At 33.8% G+C, this 16,298-nt stretch overlaps 1 protein-coding gene across 3 annotated transcripts in view; it reads left to right on the forward strand.

Moving 5' to 3' along the window:
• Positions 1–10,971, forward strand: part of CADM2 (cell adhesion molecule 2) — a 1,094,969-nt gene extending 1,083,998 nt beyond the window's left edge. For all 3 annotated transcript variants that reach the window (XM_078059557.1, XM_078059594.1, XM_078059635.1), the window contains 2 exons: positions 2,327–2,452; positions 3,245–10,971. In XM_078059557.1, the coding sequence (XP_077915683.1) occupies positions 2,327–2,452; positions 3,245–3,363 (245 nt within the window). In that variant the 3' untranslated portion in view covers positions 3,364–10,971. The remainder of the gene's footprint in view (positions 1–2,326; positions 2,453–3,244) is intronic.
• Positions 10,972–16,298: the final 5,327 nt, after the last annotated feature.

The raw sequence follows: 16,298 nt of genomic DNA on the forward strand, positions 1-16,298 counted from the left end.
TTGGGCAATTTCCTTCCAGGTGGAGACTGAATGATCTATTGCCTTACTTCCTCTTATAGCTTCTCTCGTTTTCAATTTGTATCTCCTGAGATCACCCTGGAGAGTTACATGTGGGATGTTTTTATTGGCTGGACCTTCATTCAGTTGTCCAGAGCCCAGATCACATAGTTACACTCAACTGAATTGAAGCTGGAAAATGATTAGCTCTGTGTACTGAAAGAAAAGAAAGCAAGTTTGCTATTAGCTAGAAATATCTTCCCCAGTATACCCTTCTGATCACCAAATATTTTTCACCTATTTTCCTTACACAAACAACTGCCATACCTGTCCAAGGAGACAACCTAACGTCCCATCAAGCCAATATATCCAACTCAAAGACTAAGATCTTTAAATATCCACAATCCTCTTCATCATATCTGGATACATTAGTCCAGGGACAAATAAACCTAAAGACAAATTAGTAATTCTCCCCTCTACACATATACAAAATGCAGTGCTAGAAGACAGCCATGAGGAAGTGCTTCTTACTATAATTGTTCCCATTTGGAAATAAAGAATGGGAAACACTGAGTAGTCATTATCCATAGCAATTATGAAAACATGCCAGACTAGCATTAAACGATCCCTCTGCCTTGGCAGCCGTTGTAATTCCTTGAAGAAATGGAATTCTCTTCTGTACACTCTTATGTGCTTCCCCCAATTCTACCCTATGGGAGGTTCAATCTGTCAGTTATATTCCATGGCCACATTTGAAGTGGATGTTTGGGAACATGCTCTTCGTGGGAACTACCCAGCTTTTATACTCCACTTCTTGCTTTCACCAGGCTTGGGGATCCTGAGGTTGTTTGGTTTTAAGTAGACTTTTTTTCCTATCTAAACATATGCTACTTTCTCCACAAAAGTTTCATTAAAAACACATTAAACTCCTAATATGTCATATTCATGTGCCTATTATCATACTTCAAGATCTTTTGAAGGCATAATTGTCATGCCTAATTTATTTCTTTACTTTCTCTATCCTCTAAATCCCTCCTTTAGAATATAAGTAGTTACCATGAGGATATCGGCGACATGGGCTTGGGAGGGTAGGCAGTATACTTAATCTGATCGTTGCAGTAGGGCTGAGCCTTAGTGGGTTTTATTGCTCAAAGGTTCACTCGGTTTTGTCCCTTATTGTATGACTTCTATAAGTAGTTGATTTTCTAAACCTTTGCCGTTCCCAGTTGTCTAGGCTTTCTTTTGATCTTTTTATTTCTGCTTGAAAACTAGCTATCCTTTGCTGGGTTCATCTCTTCCCTGTAATTTTACTAAAGGCCAAATGTGAGAGTATATTATTAATCTGTATCTCTCCAGCTACTTTCTCTAAAACTACAAGTCAAATAGGCACTTAATCTTTTACACTGAGTGTTCATTTTCCTCCTTCTGTCAATCACATTTAACCCAATTTGTAACACTGTCCTCTCCTTGAAATATGTTCTTTCCTTTGATCAACTACAATGTACTCTGCAGGATATTTTCCTATCTCACTGTTCTCTCCTTCTCAGTCAGCTCTGCTGGAAGCACTTTCTCTTCCAGGACTTTAGATATGAGAGTTCCTCAGTTCAGTTTTCAGACTTCTTCTCCTCTCTATCTAGACTTACTCCTGTGGGAAGTTCATCAATTGCTATAGCTTTAAATAAGATTTATATGATAATAAATTCCAAGTTATCATCTCAGTCCCAGCATTTCCCATAATTTTATTTTTTGAATGATACAATTGTGTTCATCACACTAAAAAATACACACATGTGCACATACACACACACAGTCACACATATATTCAGAAGGAGAAGAGGAAGGAAAGGCATAAAACCATGCAAAATTATATATGTTTATTTGAGCACCTGAGTGTCTCAGTTGGTTAAGTATGGGACTCTTGATTTCAGCTCAGGTCATGATCTCAGGGTCGTGAGATTGAGCCCCGCCTTAGGTTTTATACAGAGTGGGGAGTCTACTTAAGATTCTCTCTCCTTCTGCCTCTGCCCCTCCCCTGCCCTAAACTGTGCTCTCTCTCCCTCTAAAAAAAAAAAAAAAGTTTATGTGCATTCGTTTATCTAGTCTTAAAATGTAAAGTCAATGACAACTGTGATTGATGTGGCAAATATTATATCCCCAGGTATGTTATACAAATGAATATTTGTTGACTAGATGGTTGGTTTAATACACATTAATGAAATTTTATTTCAATAGAAATGAACTAATTTTCAAAAGAACTCATTCTAATGCAGATATATACTCTATGCTTAAATAACACACCATTTGTGTGATATTTTATTCTCTTCTCTAGATCCCAATGCTCTGGCTGGCCAGACTGGCCCTGATCATGCTCTTATAGGAGGAATAGTGGCTGTAGTTGTATTTGTCACACTGTGTTCTATATTTCTGCTTGGTCGATATCTGGCAAGACATAAAGGTAGGTAATATTTAATAAAGTAGTCTTAAGTTTGACAAAAAAATATTCTAAAGACTAGCTTAATCATGAAATATTAAATGAGTGTATGCATATATGTGACAGAGAGAGAGATCTAAATATGAAATTACTTCAGGGAATTCTTGATTATTTTACTTAATGAAAATTGGTTCGGTTTAGCAAAATAATGTCTAGCCAATGGCCAAAGGTCACAAAGTGAGTCACCGGCTCAGAAAAAAGCAAGTTTGTAATTTATCTCTAGGATTGACATTCAACTATGATGTTAAACATTTGGTCAACATTTTTTGTTCATAGGTTTATAGACACACATCTGGCCATATAAGTGAAGAAAATATGTAATTTTTTTGCAATGGGCTGGGTAGCAAACTATTGATATAATCTACTTTTAAGGGGAGTTTTCAAAATGAAAGATGACACGTTTGATGTGATCATTATCAACATCTTAACAAAGGACCCTGATTGCCACAGCTGCACAGAGCACATGGTCTGTTGCCATCATTAAAGACATCAAACTACTCGTTCCCCACTCCAGTTAGGCAGTCGCCTCTAGTTAACCTGGCCACAGATTCACGTATAACATATACCTGAGAACTGAAAGACAGTGCACAACAGCAGAAGAGTGAATTGTGTGGCTTATGATGTCTCAGAATATGTTCCAACATATCAGAAATCTGGCACAAGCTCCTGCCTAAATGAATGTAGCTTTAATGCTGGCTATTTAACCAGTCTCACAGAACTAACATATACATATTTTTTTTCTCCCAATACCCACAGGAACGTACTTAACAAATGAAGCTAAAGGGGCTGAGGATGCACCAGATGCTGACACAGCCATTATCAATGCTGAAGGCAGCCAAGTCAATGCTGAAGAGAAAAAAGAGTATTTCATTTAAAATACAGGCCAAGATTATGAGTTTTCCTTACCAGGCTGGCTGCTGGAGAAAACTGGCTATCATCTTTCAGAATTCATTTCTACCATCTTCTGCTACCTTTATTAACTTCCATACCGTACTGCTATCAGTAGCCAGTGTATACCAACAATCAGCTGTCGAAAGCATCATTCTTTAATTACTGTACCATCCATAATGCAGGACATTTCTTACTGCCTAAATTCCACACCATTGCTCTTTTAACATACAGTGCTTGAATATACAGCCTTAACAATGTTAATCATCTCCTTGGATCATGGTATTGAATTGTTTTTATACATTGAAAAAAAAAGTATGCAAAGTCTTTTTTTTGCCCTCATTTTTTCCCTTTAAATCATAAATTTTGTCAATTTACCACTGGACAGCTTTCACAAGGAACAGGATTAGGTAAAGACCTAACGTGATTAAGTTCAATCAGAAATTAGAGGTTTGCAAACAATGTTTTCTACATGTCTGCCTTCGAAGACATGTTTGGAAATATATGCCCTAGAAAACACAACTGAAAACACTGTAGGATAGATTCTGGAATGTTTGAGATTATACTAGTGAAGCTGTATCAATTTGCTATTTAAAAATATAGAATTTGGTACAGGAGCCATGTGTGTATGCATTGCAATCATGACATGACATCTGATATAATTATATAGATCCCACCATTAAGTTATTTTAGCTTCATTTACCAATAAATTTTTACAAACATTTTACTGCTTCAGGAATCACAACAATTTCATTCATTTCTCCAATTTGATTCTATAATTTATTTTCTCCATAAAGACTCACCTGCCTAAACAAAATTGAAGTATCCATAGGGCACAATTTTGAGACATTTAGTATCTGTATATAGTGCATATAATAAATCCAATTAAACATTATTTGATACATATTTAACTTTTTTGGCTGTAGGTAATTCAGTCATAAGTAAGCATTTTCTAATGTCCATTATATCCCTTTAGATATTACTTAAACCAATATTATAAGTAGATAACATGTATTAGTATTTTTGTCTGTATGTCCTAGCACTGTTCAACAACAAATTTTTCTAGTTCTTGTTAATTTTTATTTGTTATACAATGGAAGCACAATGTTATAAGGAAAGGTAATTTTAAGCTAACAACCAGTGCACAGCCTCAGGTTTTAAATTACAACCACAGTTGAATAATAACCTAAAAGTAAACTCTTAGTTTGCTAAAAATTTATTACAAATTTTAATTTGGCAGTTCCAGAGCTGCTTACCTATGTTGGTTTGCCAAAAAGAAGTGTTTAAGGTATGTTTTCTGTATAAATGAACTAATTCTTTATATTAAATTCCTGTCTATGCATTTTGTGAGGTACAAACTTATGAAACAGTGAGTGATGGAGAATTTCTGCCATGCTTTTAACTCCAAGGTGAAAGTCTCTTTCTCTGGATTATTTCTGAAATTTTGGTGTATTTAACCATTAAGAAATGCTGTATTCTTAAATATGACACAGAGTCAATCTAAAGTCATATTATTTCTTCTAGTAAAATACGATATTGCTAGATTAGTTCTCATTAAATTTATTATATGCTAAAAATTAAAAATCCAGTTAGATAAAAATTATTTTCCCATTCACAAACATTGCACCTTTAAGAAGAAAACAAATATGACAATACGGTAGCTATACTTATGATGTCTGAAAGCATGATGGCCTATGGTTTTAAAAATAATATCTTGGAATTTATTTTTGGGAAATGAGAATGGTTGAGTATGACATCATGTATTAATATCAAATGGAAGACAAGGGTGCTGTATCTTAGATTATTTATCAGAAAAGTATAAACTTTTAAAGACAACGTTAGAATTTTTAAATTGTTTTTTTTTGATTGTTGAAGCATTTATCTTGTTGATTTCTTACAAAAGAAAAAGGACGATGTCAGTCAAGCAGCACTTTTTCAGAATATACAGAACATAAATAATATGATGTGGTTGAGTGTTAACATAATAAATCATATACAGTATGACATTTTAAGGAAATAAGTCTGCATTGATGTGATTGCATGCTTGTTTTTACAGTTCACTCCATACCATCTGTGGAAAAATGCAATAATATGTTAATATAGTATGGTAGTTTGAGAGAATCAGGTAGGTGCTACTAGACACATTGAAATTAGAATAGGTTTATAAACTGTTCATATCTTTCAATGCATAATCTTTAGAAAGACTCCACAAAACAAAATTCATCCTGTTAGTACAAAATGGAAAGGTTCTTATTACAGAAGTAAGTTGTATAAACTGCATCATCAATTACTATTTAAAGCTTAATTTCAGGATGCACTTACAAAATTGCTACTCTTCATTGATGCTGTATTTACATCCCTCTTCATTTTGTCTATATTCTACTTGGCTCCAACTGCTAAATTGTTGCCTAAATAACTGAATCACTATTTATAGCACTATAAAATTAGAAATCAAAAATTGGTTATATTTCAAAATTTTTGACTCATTTAACCCTTTAGAGTGATGTAAAAAGTCAATAGAATTCTTTAAAAGAAACTAATATATTATGATTTGTGGGCTCTAATGAAATGTTTAGCCAGTTAAAATAGTTAGATTTGAATTAGGTATCATTTTTAGTTCCTGAAAAATATAGAAATAGAATTGTATTTTCCTATCTTTAAAATTTATTTTATTTCCACCAAACAAGGGAATAAATTATAAAAATTCTGTTCATTTCTATAAAAATCAGGAAAAAAATACAAAATAACATTTTGAAATGGAACCATGTCAATTGCAATGTCTGAAATGTGCACATGTGTATGCACAGAGCCGATTTCTGTCTCTGCCTATTGAGCACAGTAGCTATGGAACTGAATGGAAGGAGTGTGAACACACATATACCCCTAGTAGAATATGGAGTATTATTCTTTACCCGAAGTAGATATTCTCTGCCAGTGTACTGTTTACAGTGTAAATTGATTGTCCTCCATCAAAAAAGTGTAAACAGCATTCTTTTTTTCCCATATTTGAGTGTCCTAGATAGAATGATCATTAAAATTAAGAAGAAAAAGGAAAGTTTGTGAGCGTAAGAGCAAAGATAGAGCACATGAGCAAAGTACTGATGTGTGTGTGTTTCTCTGTGTGAGTGTGTGTGTGTGTGTGTGTGTAAGAGAGAAAGAAAGAGAGAGGGAGAGAGATTTCAACTTGTTTTCTTTTACCAGAGAATCCAAGAAGCAGTTTAAGGAACCTGATATTGAAGTTTAATCTAGAAACTGGATGATCTCATATTGATTCAAGATGCTTAATATTGCATTGAAACCCAACAATTAAAATAGAGAAAGAAAACTAACTTTCCTAAATATGGCAAAGAAGCTAACACCTCATTTATTTTTATTTCGTTGTAAAAATATAAATATCTCAATGAAAAGGACAGGCTCACTTGTAATTATGTACTCATGACTGTAACAACATTGAGATTCCATATAGGCACACGTACAGCCGCTGTTTGACCGTGATGGTTCTTCCATGTAACATACCAGTTATCGTGTAATTTAGTGCCACTTATTGCAAAGTGTTACCAAGGGGAACATTTAAAATACATCTTCTTTTCCTTTGGACATAAAGATAATTTTATGAATGATAAATATGAAATCCATGTTATGTTTTTTAATTGTGGAGAAAATGCAAAACCTCGTATCTTACTGCAACTTCCCCGTCGTATCGCGGATTACTTAGAGCCCACGAAAAATGCCCAATATTATCTCCCTTTGCAAATGGTAATCTGTGATGAATATACAAAACAAAACAAACAAAAAGAACTGGCAACCACAGCTGAAATAAATGAAACACCTAATAAGAATTAGTGAGTAATGCTTTTTATTAAGTGGCACAAAGTACACACTAAAAACTATGCAAAATATAGGTAACTACAGTGTACGTACATGTAAGTATCTTGTACTTGCTGTGTATGGATGTTGGAAACCCATGTAATTATAATATGCATTTTGAATATTGGGGAAGAGGAAATCTTAGTGTAGATAATAGAATTTGTTTTGAAATATACACTGGCAATATTGAAATATACTCAGTGCAATATCTGCAATTCTATTGCTGGACACTAATGCAAAGGGATTTTAAAGAATTCTTTCACACGATCCAAGAGTTTGCTAATAATCTTCACCTCCCACACACTAAAGCATTAATTAAAAACATAATTGATTCAACAACAAACACTTTAAGTTTTTCTTATTTAATCATTAATGTGACACAATAAAATTATTTGGCCTAGTTTTTAGAACTACTGGAGAGAAAGAAATAACATGAGTTTTAAACTTTGTTTGATCTCTAATTGTTTGGAATCCTTAAACTTTTTTTGAAATGTGTGTATATTTTAATGGATTATGGTACTTTTATTATAAGTACACATTTATTCAATCAAAGAACATAGGTTACCATTAATTAATAGTTAAAGTCACTATATCTTAATGGGAATTTTTTTAGACCTTTTTTTCTATTTTTCCCCCCTTTCTCTCCCTATTCTGTCCCAGACATGCCCTTTGCACTTATACCCTTCCAAAGGCAATGGATTGAAAGAAAGTAGCAAGATTAAAAAGAGAGCTAAAGGGGACAACATACAAGAATGGGTTCTAAACTCATCAGCATTTTTATGTATTGAGATTATTAATATTGAATGCAATAGTTATTGGATATAGCTGGTAAGTTCTCTGCCATGCATACTTACAATAATCCTTCTACCTCTCACTTTTAACATGGGCTATGATATAGAAGAAATAATTATTTACAGGATATCCCAGGAAGCACTCTTTAGGACTAACATACAGTCCTCTCCCCAGCCCCTGGGAAATCTCAAAAGCCAATTTCTTTTAGTGTATTCAATGGTGTATGGATCTGCATTTGTTTTTCCTTTCCTATCATTAACTTTTCCTATAGGCAAAATATGCTAACTTTATAAGGATAGTTCTTCTCATGCCTACTTAGTATTTCAATGTAATATAATTGTGTTGATTTTTAAAAAAAAATTTAAATGGCAACACTTTGGAATCCAATCTTACATTTCATTTAATATTTAAAATGCAACAGTTTCTTATAAATTAACGCTGTGCTTTTAAGTAAAAATTATGTATATGATTTATTTTCCCAAGAACTGTTATCTAATGTAAGACAAAAATTTAAGTATTTAAAATTGCCTCCTTATTAACAAATAATACCTGAATAACGAATGCAAAGTATTGCCACAAATGCCCACTTTATTGTGTCTGCTTAGACATAATATGAATTTTTCAAATGATGTAATTTAATTATTCTAAAAGGAAATTACATTTTAAAAGCAGATTTTTCTGTAGGAAAAAGAAACTGATGCAAGAAACTATTTCAAATTATGATGTTAAATCTATAAAATATGCTTAACGTAGGATGTTTCTATGTTATGTGGTTCTGTTACAAATAATATTTGGTCGAATCTTTACCATCTTTTCCATATATATATATATATACATATATATATGTTAGATATTATATATATATATATATATGTTAGTGACAAGAAATGTATGGTTATTTTGGAGAGAATGGGCCCACATGTGAAAAAGATGTAAAGAAGAAACACTATTTTCCCCTATAAAACATACTGTATATTTCAAAAGAAGAAAAGTTAAAAGATATTTGAAGATTGCAGGGGCAAAAGAAAAACCTACCAGGGCTCAGCACTTAAGCACTTTTCCCACACCCAGGGTCAGAACAGCAGTGAATCCCACACGGACTTTTGAATGCCACATTACACTTCTATTATACACAGTACTGTCAAACCTCAAATGTTTTCTTTCTTCAAATGCTTTTCCTTGTACATGATACTAGTAGACACTTTTCTCTTTATATTTGCTGATAGTGAAAGTTATATGCAATAAAATGTTTGATGGTTGAAAGCAGTGGTCACCAGTTGGTTAAAAAAAATATGAAATGTAAACTGAATTGTTATCTCTCTATCCTTTTTGCTTTTCTCTGTGTTTCTAATGTATTGAATGATTCTCATAAATAGAAAAATAATTTAGAGATTTTTCAAAACTAGGACTCTTTCTCCTTATAAGTGTATAAAATTTTAATCTCTTTACAAATTTATTTAACTGTACCTGCTGTACTTATTGTAGATTCAATGATGCAGTTAAGGAGTAATCCACGAGTTTGGGATTACTGACCTATTTTCTTCATATTCAGTTCACATCAGTATTTGTGAATTGGTTGTTTAGCTTTTCACTCAACCAAAAAGTATTCCCTCAAGAAAGCTCCATTTTTATCATAAATATTTCAACATAATCAACATTGGAACAAGTCTGCCATGTTTAAAAAAAAAATTTAAAGACTTATCTCTGAAAATGGTACCCAGAAATGCAGGTGTTCCCAGTAATGTAGCTTCAAAAATAAAATGTTCTATTTATATGACATGAAATTCATAACTTTTGGAAGGGTATATTTATGACAACATAAAAATAAATTCTGTACTGTAAAGAAGATTCGCCAAAATAAAGCACTTTGCACAGAAGATAGAGAACCACAATTATTGAATCTACTGTTATCATAAACATTTTCAAAAAACAAAATGCATATTGTAATATGAGGTACATGACACTTGCATGTTGCTATACCTATATACTTACAAAGTATTCAATGTGTACTTAGTGGCGCTTAAAATATGTCATGTACAACTCTTCTAAACATTCTTACAGGGTTCCCATTTGCACTTCATCTTTCAGTAAAGTCTTGTCAGAAAAAAAATATTGTCTGATACATATGGAAAATAAAATTTGAATTTTAGTTATCTGTTGGACATTACTGAATTGTCTATTCATTTAGTTCATTTTCTTAGGTCTGAAAGCAGACAATGAAAGATGGAACTTTCTTTCTTCCCACTGACAAGTTATAAAAGATGTCACAAAACACATTCCTTTATACCAAACACATTATTTTGCGTATCTTTTTCAACTGACTACATTATCATTTTAGATTTTTCTCAGTGATGCCTATTTTCCTTGTAAATTTCTAAGTGGAAGTTTTAAAAATTAAATGGTAGTAAAATAAATGTTCTCTTATTTGTACAACATTTAATCGTTACTCCTTGGAAAATATGAACCTTGTAATATGCTGACTAAGGGTAAAAAAAAAAAAATGTTGCTGACTTAGGGAAATTTGCTTGAGATTGCCAAAATTTCAAAACTCTGTAAAGGTAATTTTACATTCACTTATGTGTGTTTACTAATGTTGACTAGGAACAGAAGCAAAAATACCTAAACCTATTTTTTTTTAAATTTTCACACTCTAACCAGTATTATATATTTCAACTACCTAAGATAATACAATTAATAATATATCCATCCTAAGCTTATGCCAATAAGAATTTGAGATAAGCTTTTAAATTTATGGGAGATTTTCTTTGTGTCTTTGGAAGTTCACTTACCATAAGGTATTTTATAGTCTACTTTAAATAACAGATTTTGTTATACAGGGTAAGCCAAAGGCTGTACAAGAATTAGTGTCATTGGGTCTGATATTTGTGTTAGACCATGAAATATTCCATTAAAATTTATCTGTAAATACAAGGCAAGATTTTGTATCTGGTTTATTTTATCAAATAACATTTTATTTCTTTTAATTTATTTTTCTCAGCAAAAGCAGCCCTGGGATACAATTTAGCACATTTGATTCTGTATCAAAGATATAATTCAACACATCTGAAAGAAAATGATGACATTTGAAATAATCATATTCATTGACACAATCTTTGTTTTTTTTTTCCTGATAGCCGAAATGCCCACTCTTATACGGCTCATGTGTATATGTACATGTGTCTATGTACAAACGTGTGTACAAACATGGACAAACATTGAAACATAGGACACTCATGTTTCCTAGATAAAGATCAACTCTGTGTTTTCATATTGGCAATTGTTTCTGTCAAAATATACTTTGGCATCTTTTTTTTTTAATCAAGGAGGCATACTGGAAATTCATGTAATTCACTAAAGGATAGAGTTACGTTCAGGTGTTCTTGATAATTGCATAGTGGCCTCAGTCCATGAGAGGGACCTTCATTAAATGACAATCCTGGGATGATTCTAAAAATAACTGCACACTACTTTAAAACAAGAAGTTCCCGGAAAAATATAGTTTTAACATTTTTTTCAAACCATATTTTATTTGATATTGTGCACTTTAAGGATTTTTTTAATGTTTTGAAATCTAGCAAGTAAAATACGTATCAAGAAAATATTAAACGGAAAAAGCAGTTTCCTGCTTGCATTTTAAATGCCACTTAGTGCTGCTCTACATTGCATGTTATTTAATGAAAACATAACTATTGAACACCTGCTGTATGTCATGAGTCCACTTCATGAAGTACGCTGAGAACCTGAATATACAGTTCTATGCCCAGACCCTCAAAACTTTAAATTACCCTTCCTAGTAACGACCACTTTCTGTATTTTTGGCATTCCTATGTTGGACAGAGGAGTGGGGGAATTCTGTTAATAATTTAAAAAAAGCTCCATTTTTATCCTTTTTTTAAATTTATTTTAAGTCTTATGATCTAACCAAACTTAAAAGCAAGTAAATAGCATCTCTTTCAACCAGTGTTCATGGTCTTAAATTCGATGGATTATCAATCTCTGAAGATTTTCTATGTTGATTTTTTTGAAAAATAGATCTGATTAATGCAAAAAAATCTAGGAAATTAACTCATCTTCTGAGGAGTGGCCATAACAATGGCTAGAGTGTGTACATTATTATTAAAAGTTCTAAAAAACACATGTCCTGCACATATTATCAAAAATTGAATTCACTTTGTCTTTACTAACCTAAGTCCTTACACAGGTGGAAGCAGATTTAAGGAATATATTTTCACATAGATTGGAGGTAGTGCGGGCCTTTTAAACTAATGAATTATTGCTGGAAAACAACATAATATCCCTGAAATATGACAATCACTCAAAGATTTGAAAACACATTTAACGATTAAAATTGGTATATCAGAAATATATGTCTTCTTTACTCACAAATTAAGAGAATATCAGGAAGTGGAATTTTTTTTCAATGTGTTGGGAGAAAAAAGTGATTAAAAGGGAATTGGAAAATTCCTGAAGATAAGGTGTGTCTATTTGGCAATTTTATCAAATGGGAGCATGTCCTAATACCCTTCTGCCAGAGATCAGAGAAATTTTACAAAATTGGATCTCAAGGGGTCAGTGATCCCACAAACTCTGACTCCGTGGCTAGAAGATTTTGGAATCTAAGGACTCCCACTCTAACCACGTAATCTACCAACGGCATATTTATTTGCTTCAAAAGTAACTTTAAAATTGGATTTGTTCCCATGAAAATATAAGACTATCAACTTTAATCCCCTACTATAAATTAATTCCCATGCTTCAGGCTATATTTTCAGGCACTAAATAACACTTGTATTACCTCATGTGACACTAAAGTCCCTTCTTTGACCTTTAGGTGTCATAGAAAACATTAGTATTTTTAATCATATTTTGCTTACAGATTTTCCTGCTAATCGGATAGAAGTCATGTTATATTGGACATACACACAGTACTTAGCTCAGAAACTGGGACACACTTCAAGCCTAACCATGAACTCCAGCCTAAGAATCTGCAATAACTTTACACCGAACATCACTCTCCCAGCTGCAGAAACACTTCTCACTCATGTTTGTCTTTCTTGTATGCAGCCACTAGCTATGATCTTTGTGCTAAGGTATCGTAATATGGCTCCCATTTCCCTTTCCTGACACACAGCTCCTAAAACACTTGGAATCTCCAGAAGTAATATGTGTCTTTTTGTATGTTATGAGATGACTGGTGACTGAGGGCTTCTGGATAGCCTCAGGATGAAGGCTGAGTGCCCGGGGAACCATCCAGGTGATCAGAGGGTTGGAATTTTCAGCCCCCAACCCTGACCTCCGGGAGAGGAGAGGGCAGGAGGTAATCACCAGTGGCCAATGATTTAATCCATCATGCCTGTGAAATGAAGCCCCCATAAAAATCCCAAAAGTATGGCAATATTTGGAGAGCTTCCTACTTGGTGAACATATGGAGGTGCTCAGAGGGTGAAGAGTTTGGGGAGGGAATGGAAAATCTGCTCCCCTTTCTCCATACCTTGCCCTGTGCATCTCTTCCCTCTGGCTGTTCCTGAGGTATAATCTTTGTCATCTAGTAAGTAAACTGCTTTCCTGAGTTTTGTGAGCAGTTCTAGCAAATGTTCAAAACTGAGGAGGGAGTTGTTCTCTATTTGTAACCAAGTTGGACAGAAGTTGTAGTTAACCTGGAGACCTACCAGTGGCAATTGTCATCTGAAGTTAGGACCAGTCTTGTGAGACTGAGCCCTTAATCTGTGGGCTCTGCTCTAACTGCAGGCACTTAGTGTCAGAATTGAGGTACACTGTAGGACACACTGTAGGACACACAGCTGGTGTAGAGAATTAGCTGATGTGAGAATCTCCATTGCCCCCCACCCACTCCACACACACACTTGGAATACAGAAGTATTCAGTAAGAGTAGAGAGCTGCTTCTCTTTTCACACACAATGTGATTCTCTAAATTCAGATGCCTCCTGCTTCTGCAGAGACAAAGAAGGAATATTGTTTTCCCACCAGAAGATAATTTTGAAAAAATCTTCAAAACTAGCACCACATTTTAATAAAGAGAAAACAAGCATAGACAGTCACATACACGCCAATTCAGTGGAAGAGTCGGATTTAGAACATAAATCTAGCCACTGAACTCCATTGCCTCTCTATTGTGCAGTTGTGTGCTCTTGGGAACACATAGATTCTCCTTTCCACAACAATATTTATAGAGCATTATTAGCAGTGTTCATCTGTCGGAGGCATAATCTATACTGCAGGAATCTTAGAGTCACCATTGTTAAAATTTGTAAGATTCTGAGCTTCTCTTAGTGCCCTCACAAATGAATGATTAAAATACAACTGTAATGTAAATTGTATTCAATGAGGTTGCTGGCAGTAAGTAGGAACCTAACCAGAGATTTATTTTATTTTTTCTATGGGGTGTGTAGAAGAGATTGGGGCAGTTTGGGAACATGGTAATTCATGGAGGTAAGAACTGAACAACTTTCTACTAATGGAAGCCTTGGATACTCTCGGGAGAATAAAAATGTTGTGGAGGATGTGATGGCAATAAGTACATTTTCCCAATTTATTGTACAAATTGTTTTGGAGCTCTGGAGGCAAATCCATTGAAATACCAGTGAAAATTATCTTTGCATAGGCAGTCAAAGCCCAATATTACAAGCAAATTAAAGCAACAAACTCCATTTACTGAAAAAATAGGCACATTTTGTCAAATGTATAAATATGAATCAATTTAAGTCCAAATCTGTATAGCTAGGGGTCTATTTACATTTATAATAATATCAGGCAAGACTAGATCTTATGGGGAAAGACTTGTTAGTTGAAGTCATAAGCCAGTGCTTACCATCAGGGCTGGCTTCATGGGTGAGTGTCCAGTAGAAGTGCACAGGACTTCAAACTCCAAACAGGGCCTTGTGTTTGGAGGTTAATGCCCTGAGGTACCATCTTGAAGTTCTTAAATGTTTTCTTAGAATGTAGTATTTTGTAAGTGAAGTCTGATGGGGTAATGGAGTATGTGCTAGGGGTTTGGAGTTTCAGCTTTTCTGTGGTTCTGCCTCCCAGGACAAGTTCTTACCAGCTTACTCTCCACTCATACCTAGTGACCACCACAGCCCATTGCCCAAGGAGGACCCAAGGCACGGTCTAAGGGAGACGTGGGTCAGGATGTCCTTGCCCCAGGTGTGGAGTCATAAGGTGAGCCAGGTACTGAGGAGGGTCTGCGCTCACCATATGAATGGTCCCATGCCCAATGAGTACAACATTAAATGGCAAATATGAGTATTACAGGTAGATTCAACAACAATACAAGAAAGGAAAATATATTTTTTTCTGATATTTGGACAAAGAGTGTCATAGTTTCATTTTGCAGAGAGCCCCACAAATTATGTAGCTGGTCCTGTTTACCATTTCAGTAATGCAGCGACTATCAATTATTTTCAAAAGTATCATTAGCATGGACCTTGACTATCTTTAGATGCCTTGATTTAATGCATGTATGGTAGGATAAGAAATAATATTTCTTCTTTTTTTGGTTAAACATTCTACAGATCTTTTCGTTTCTCTAGTTCAGGAGAGACACACAGTTCATGTTATTGGTTCTCTATCCTAAGGCAAAAGTTATTTAGGAAATTAAAGTTTTCATTTTTTATTTCTATGTTCTAATTTCTGTGTGAACAATAAAACTACAAAATTGAAAGATGGCATATTCTTTTGAAAACAAATTATCCAAATCACATACATAAAATATATGGCCCAGTGCTATTTTATATAACTCAGGGAAGGGACTTGGCTAATCATTTCAGATTATGTTCTGAGGGCATCATTTTAATGTGGCAATTACAGTGGCAAAAACAAAAACAAAAAGACAAGCCAACAAGATAGCATAACTGGAATAACAGATTAAATAATAAACGGCAAATAAAAGTAAATAGCAACTTACTTCTTTATGATTAAAGTTGAGTGCCAGGTGGAACATTATTTTGATCCAATTCATAAACCCTGTGTTCTAATGGTATTCCCAACAGTAAGCAATTCAAACCATTATCATTGATCTTGTTGAAATGCAAATTAAATTTCACTTATTCCCCCAGATCACATGTTAATAATCCCCACTATTTTCAGATAAAATTACACATACAAATATTTCTAATTTAATCTTGCTTTTGATCCGATTTAGATTCCTGTTATTCCCTCTACTTTTATCCCATTATCCAGTTTTCTTAAAAATTTTGCATTCCATGAATAGCTCATGTTTCTTTACTTTTTTCCCTCATTTAT

The sequence above is a fragment of the Halichoerus grypus genome, chromosome 1, assembly GCF_964656455.1.
Source record: "Halichoerus grypus chromosome 1, mHalGry1.hap1.1, whole genome shotgun sequence".
Lineage (NCBI taxonomy): Eukaryota > Metazoa > Chordata > Mammalia > Carnivora > Phocidae > Halichoerus > Halichoerus grypus.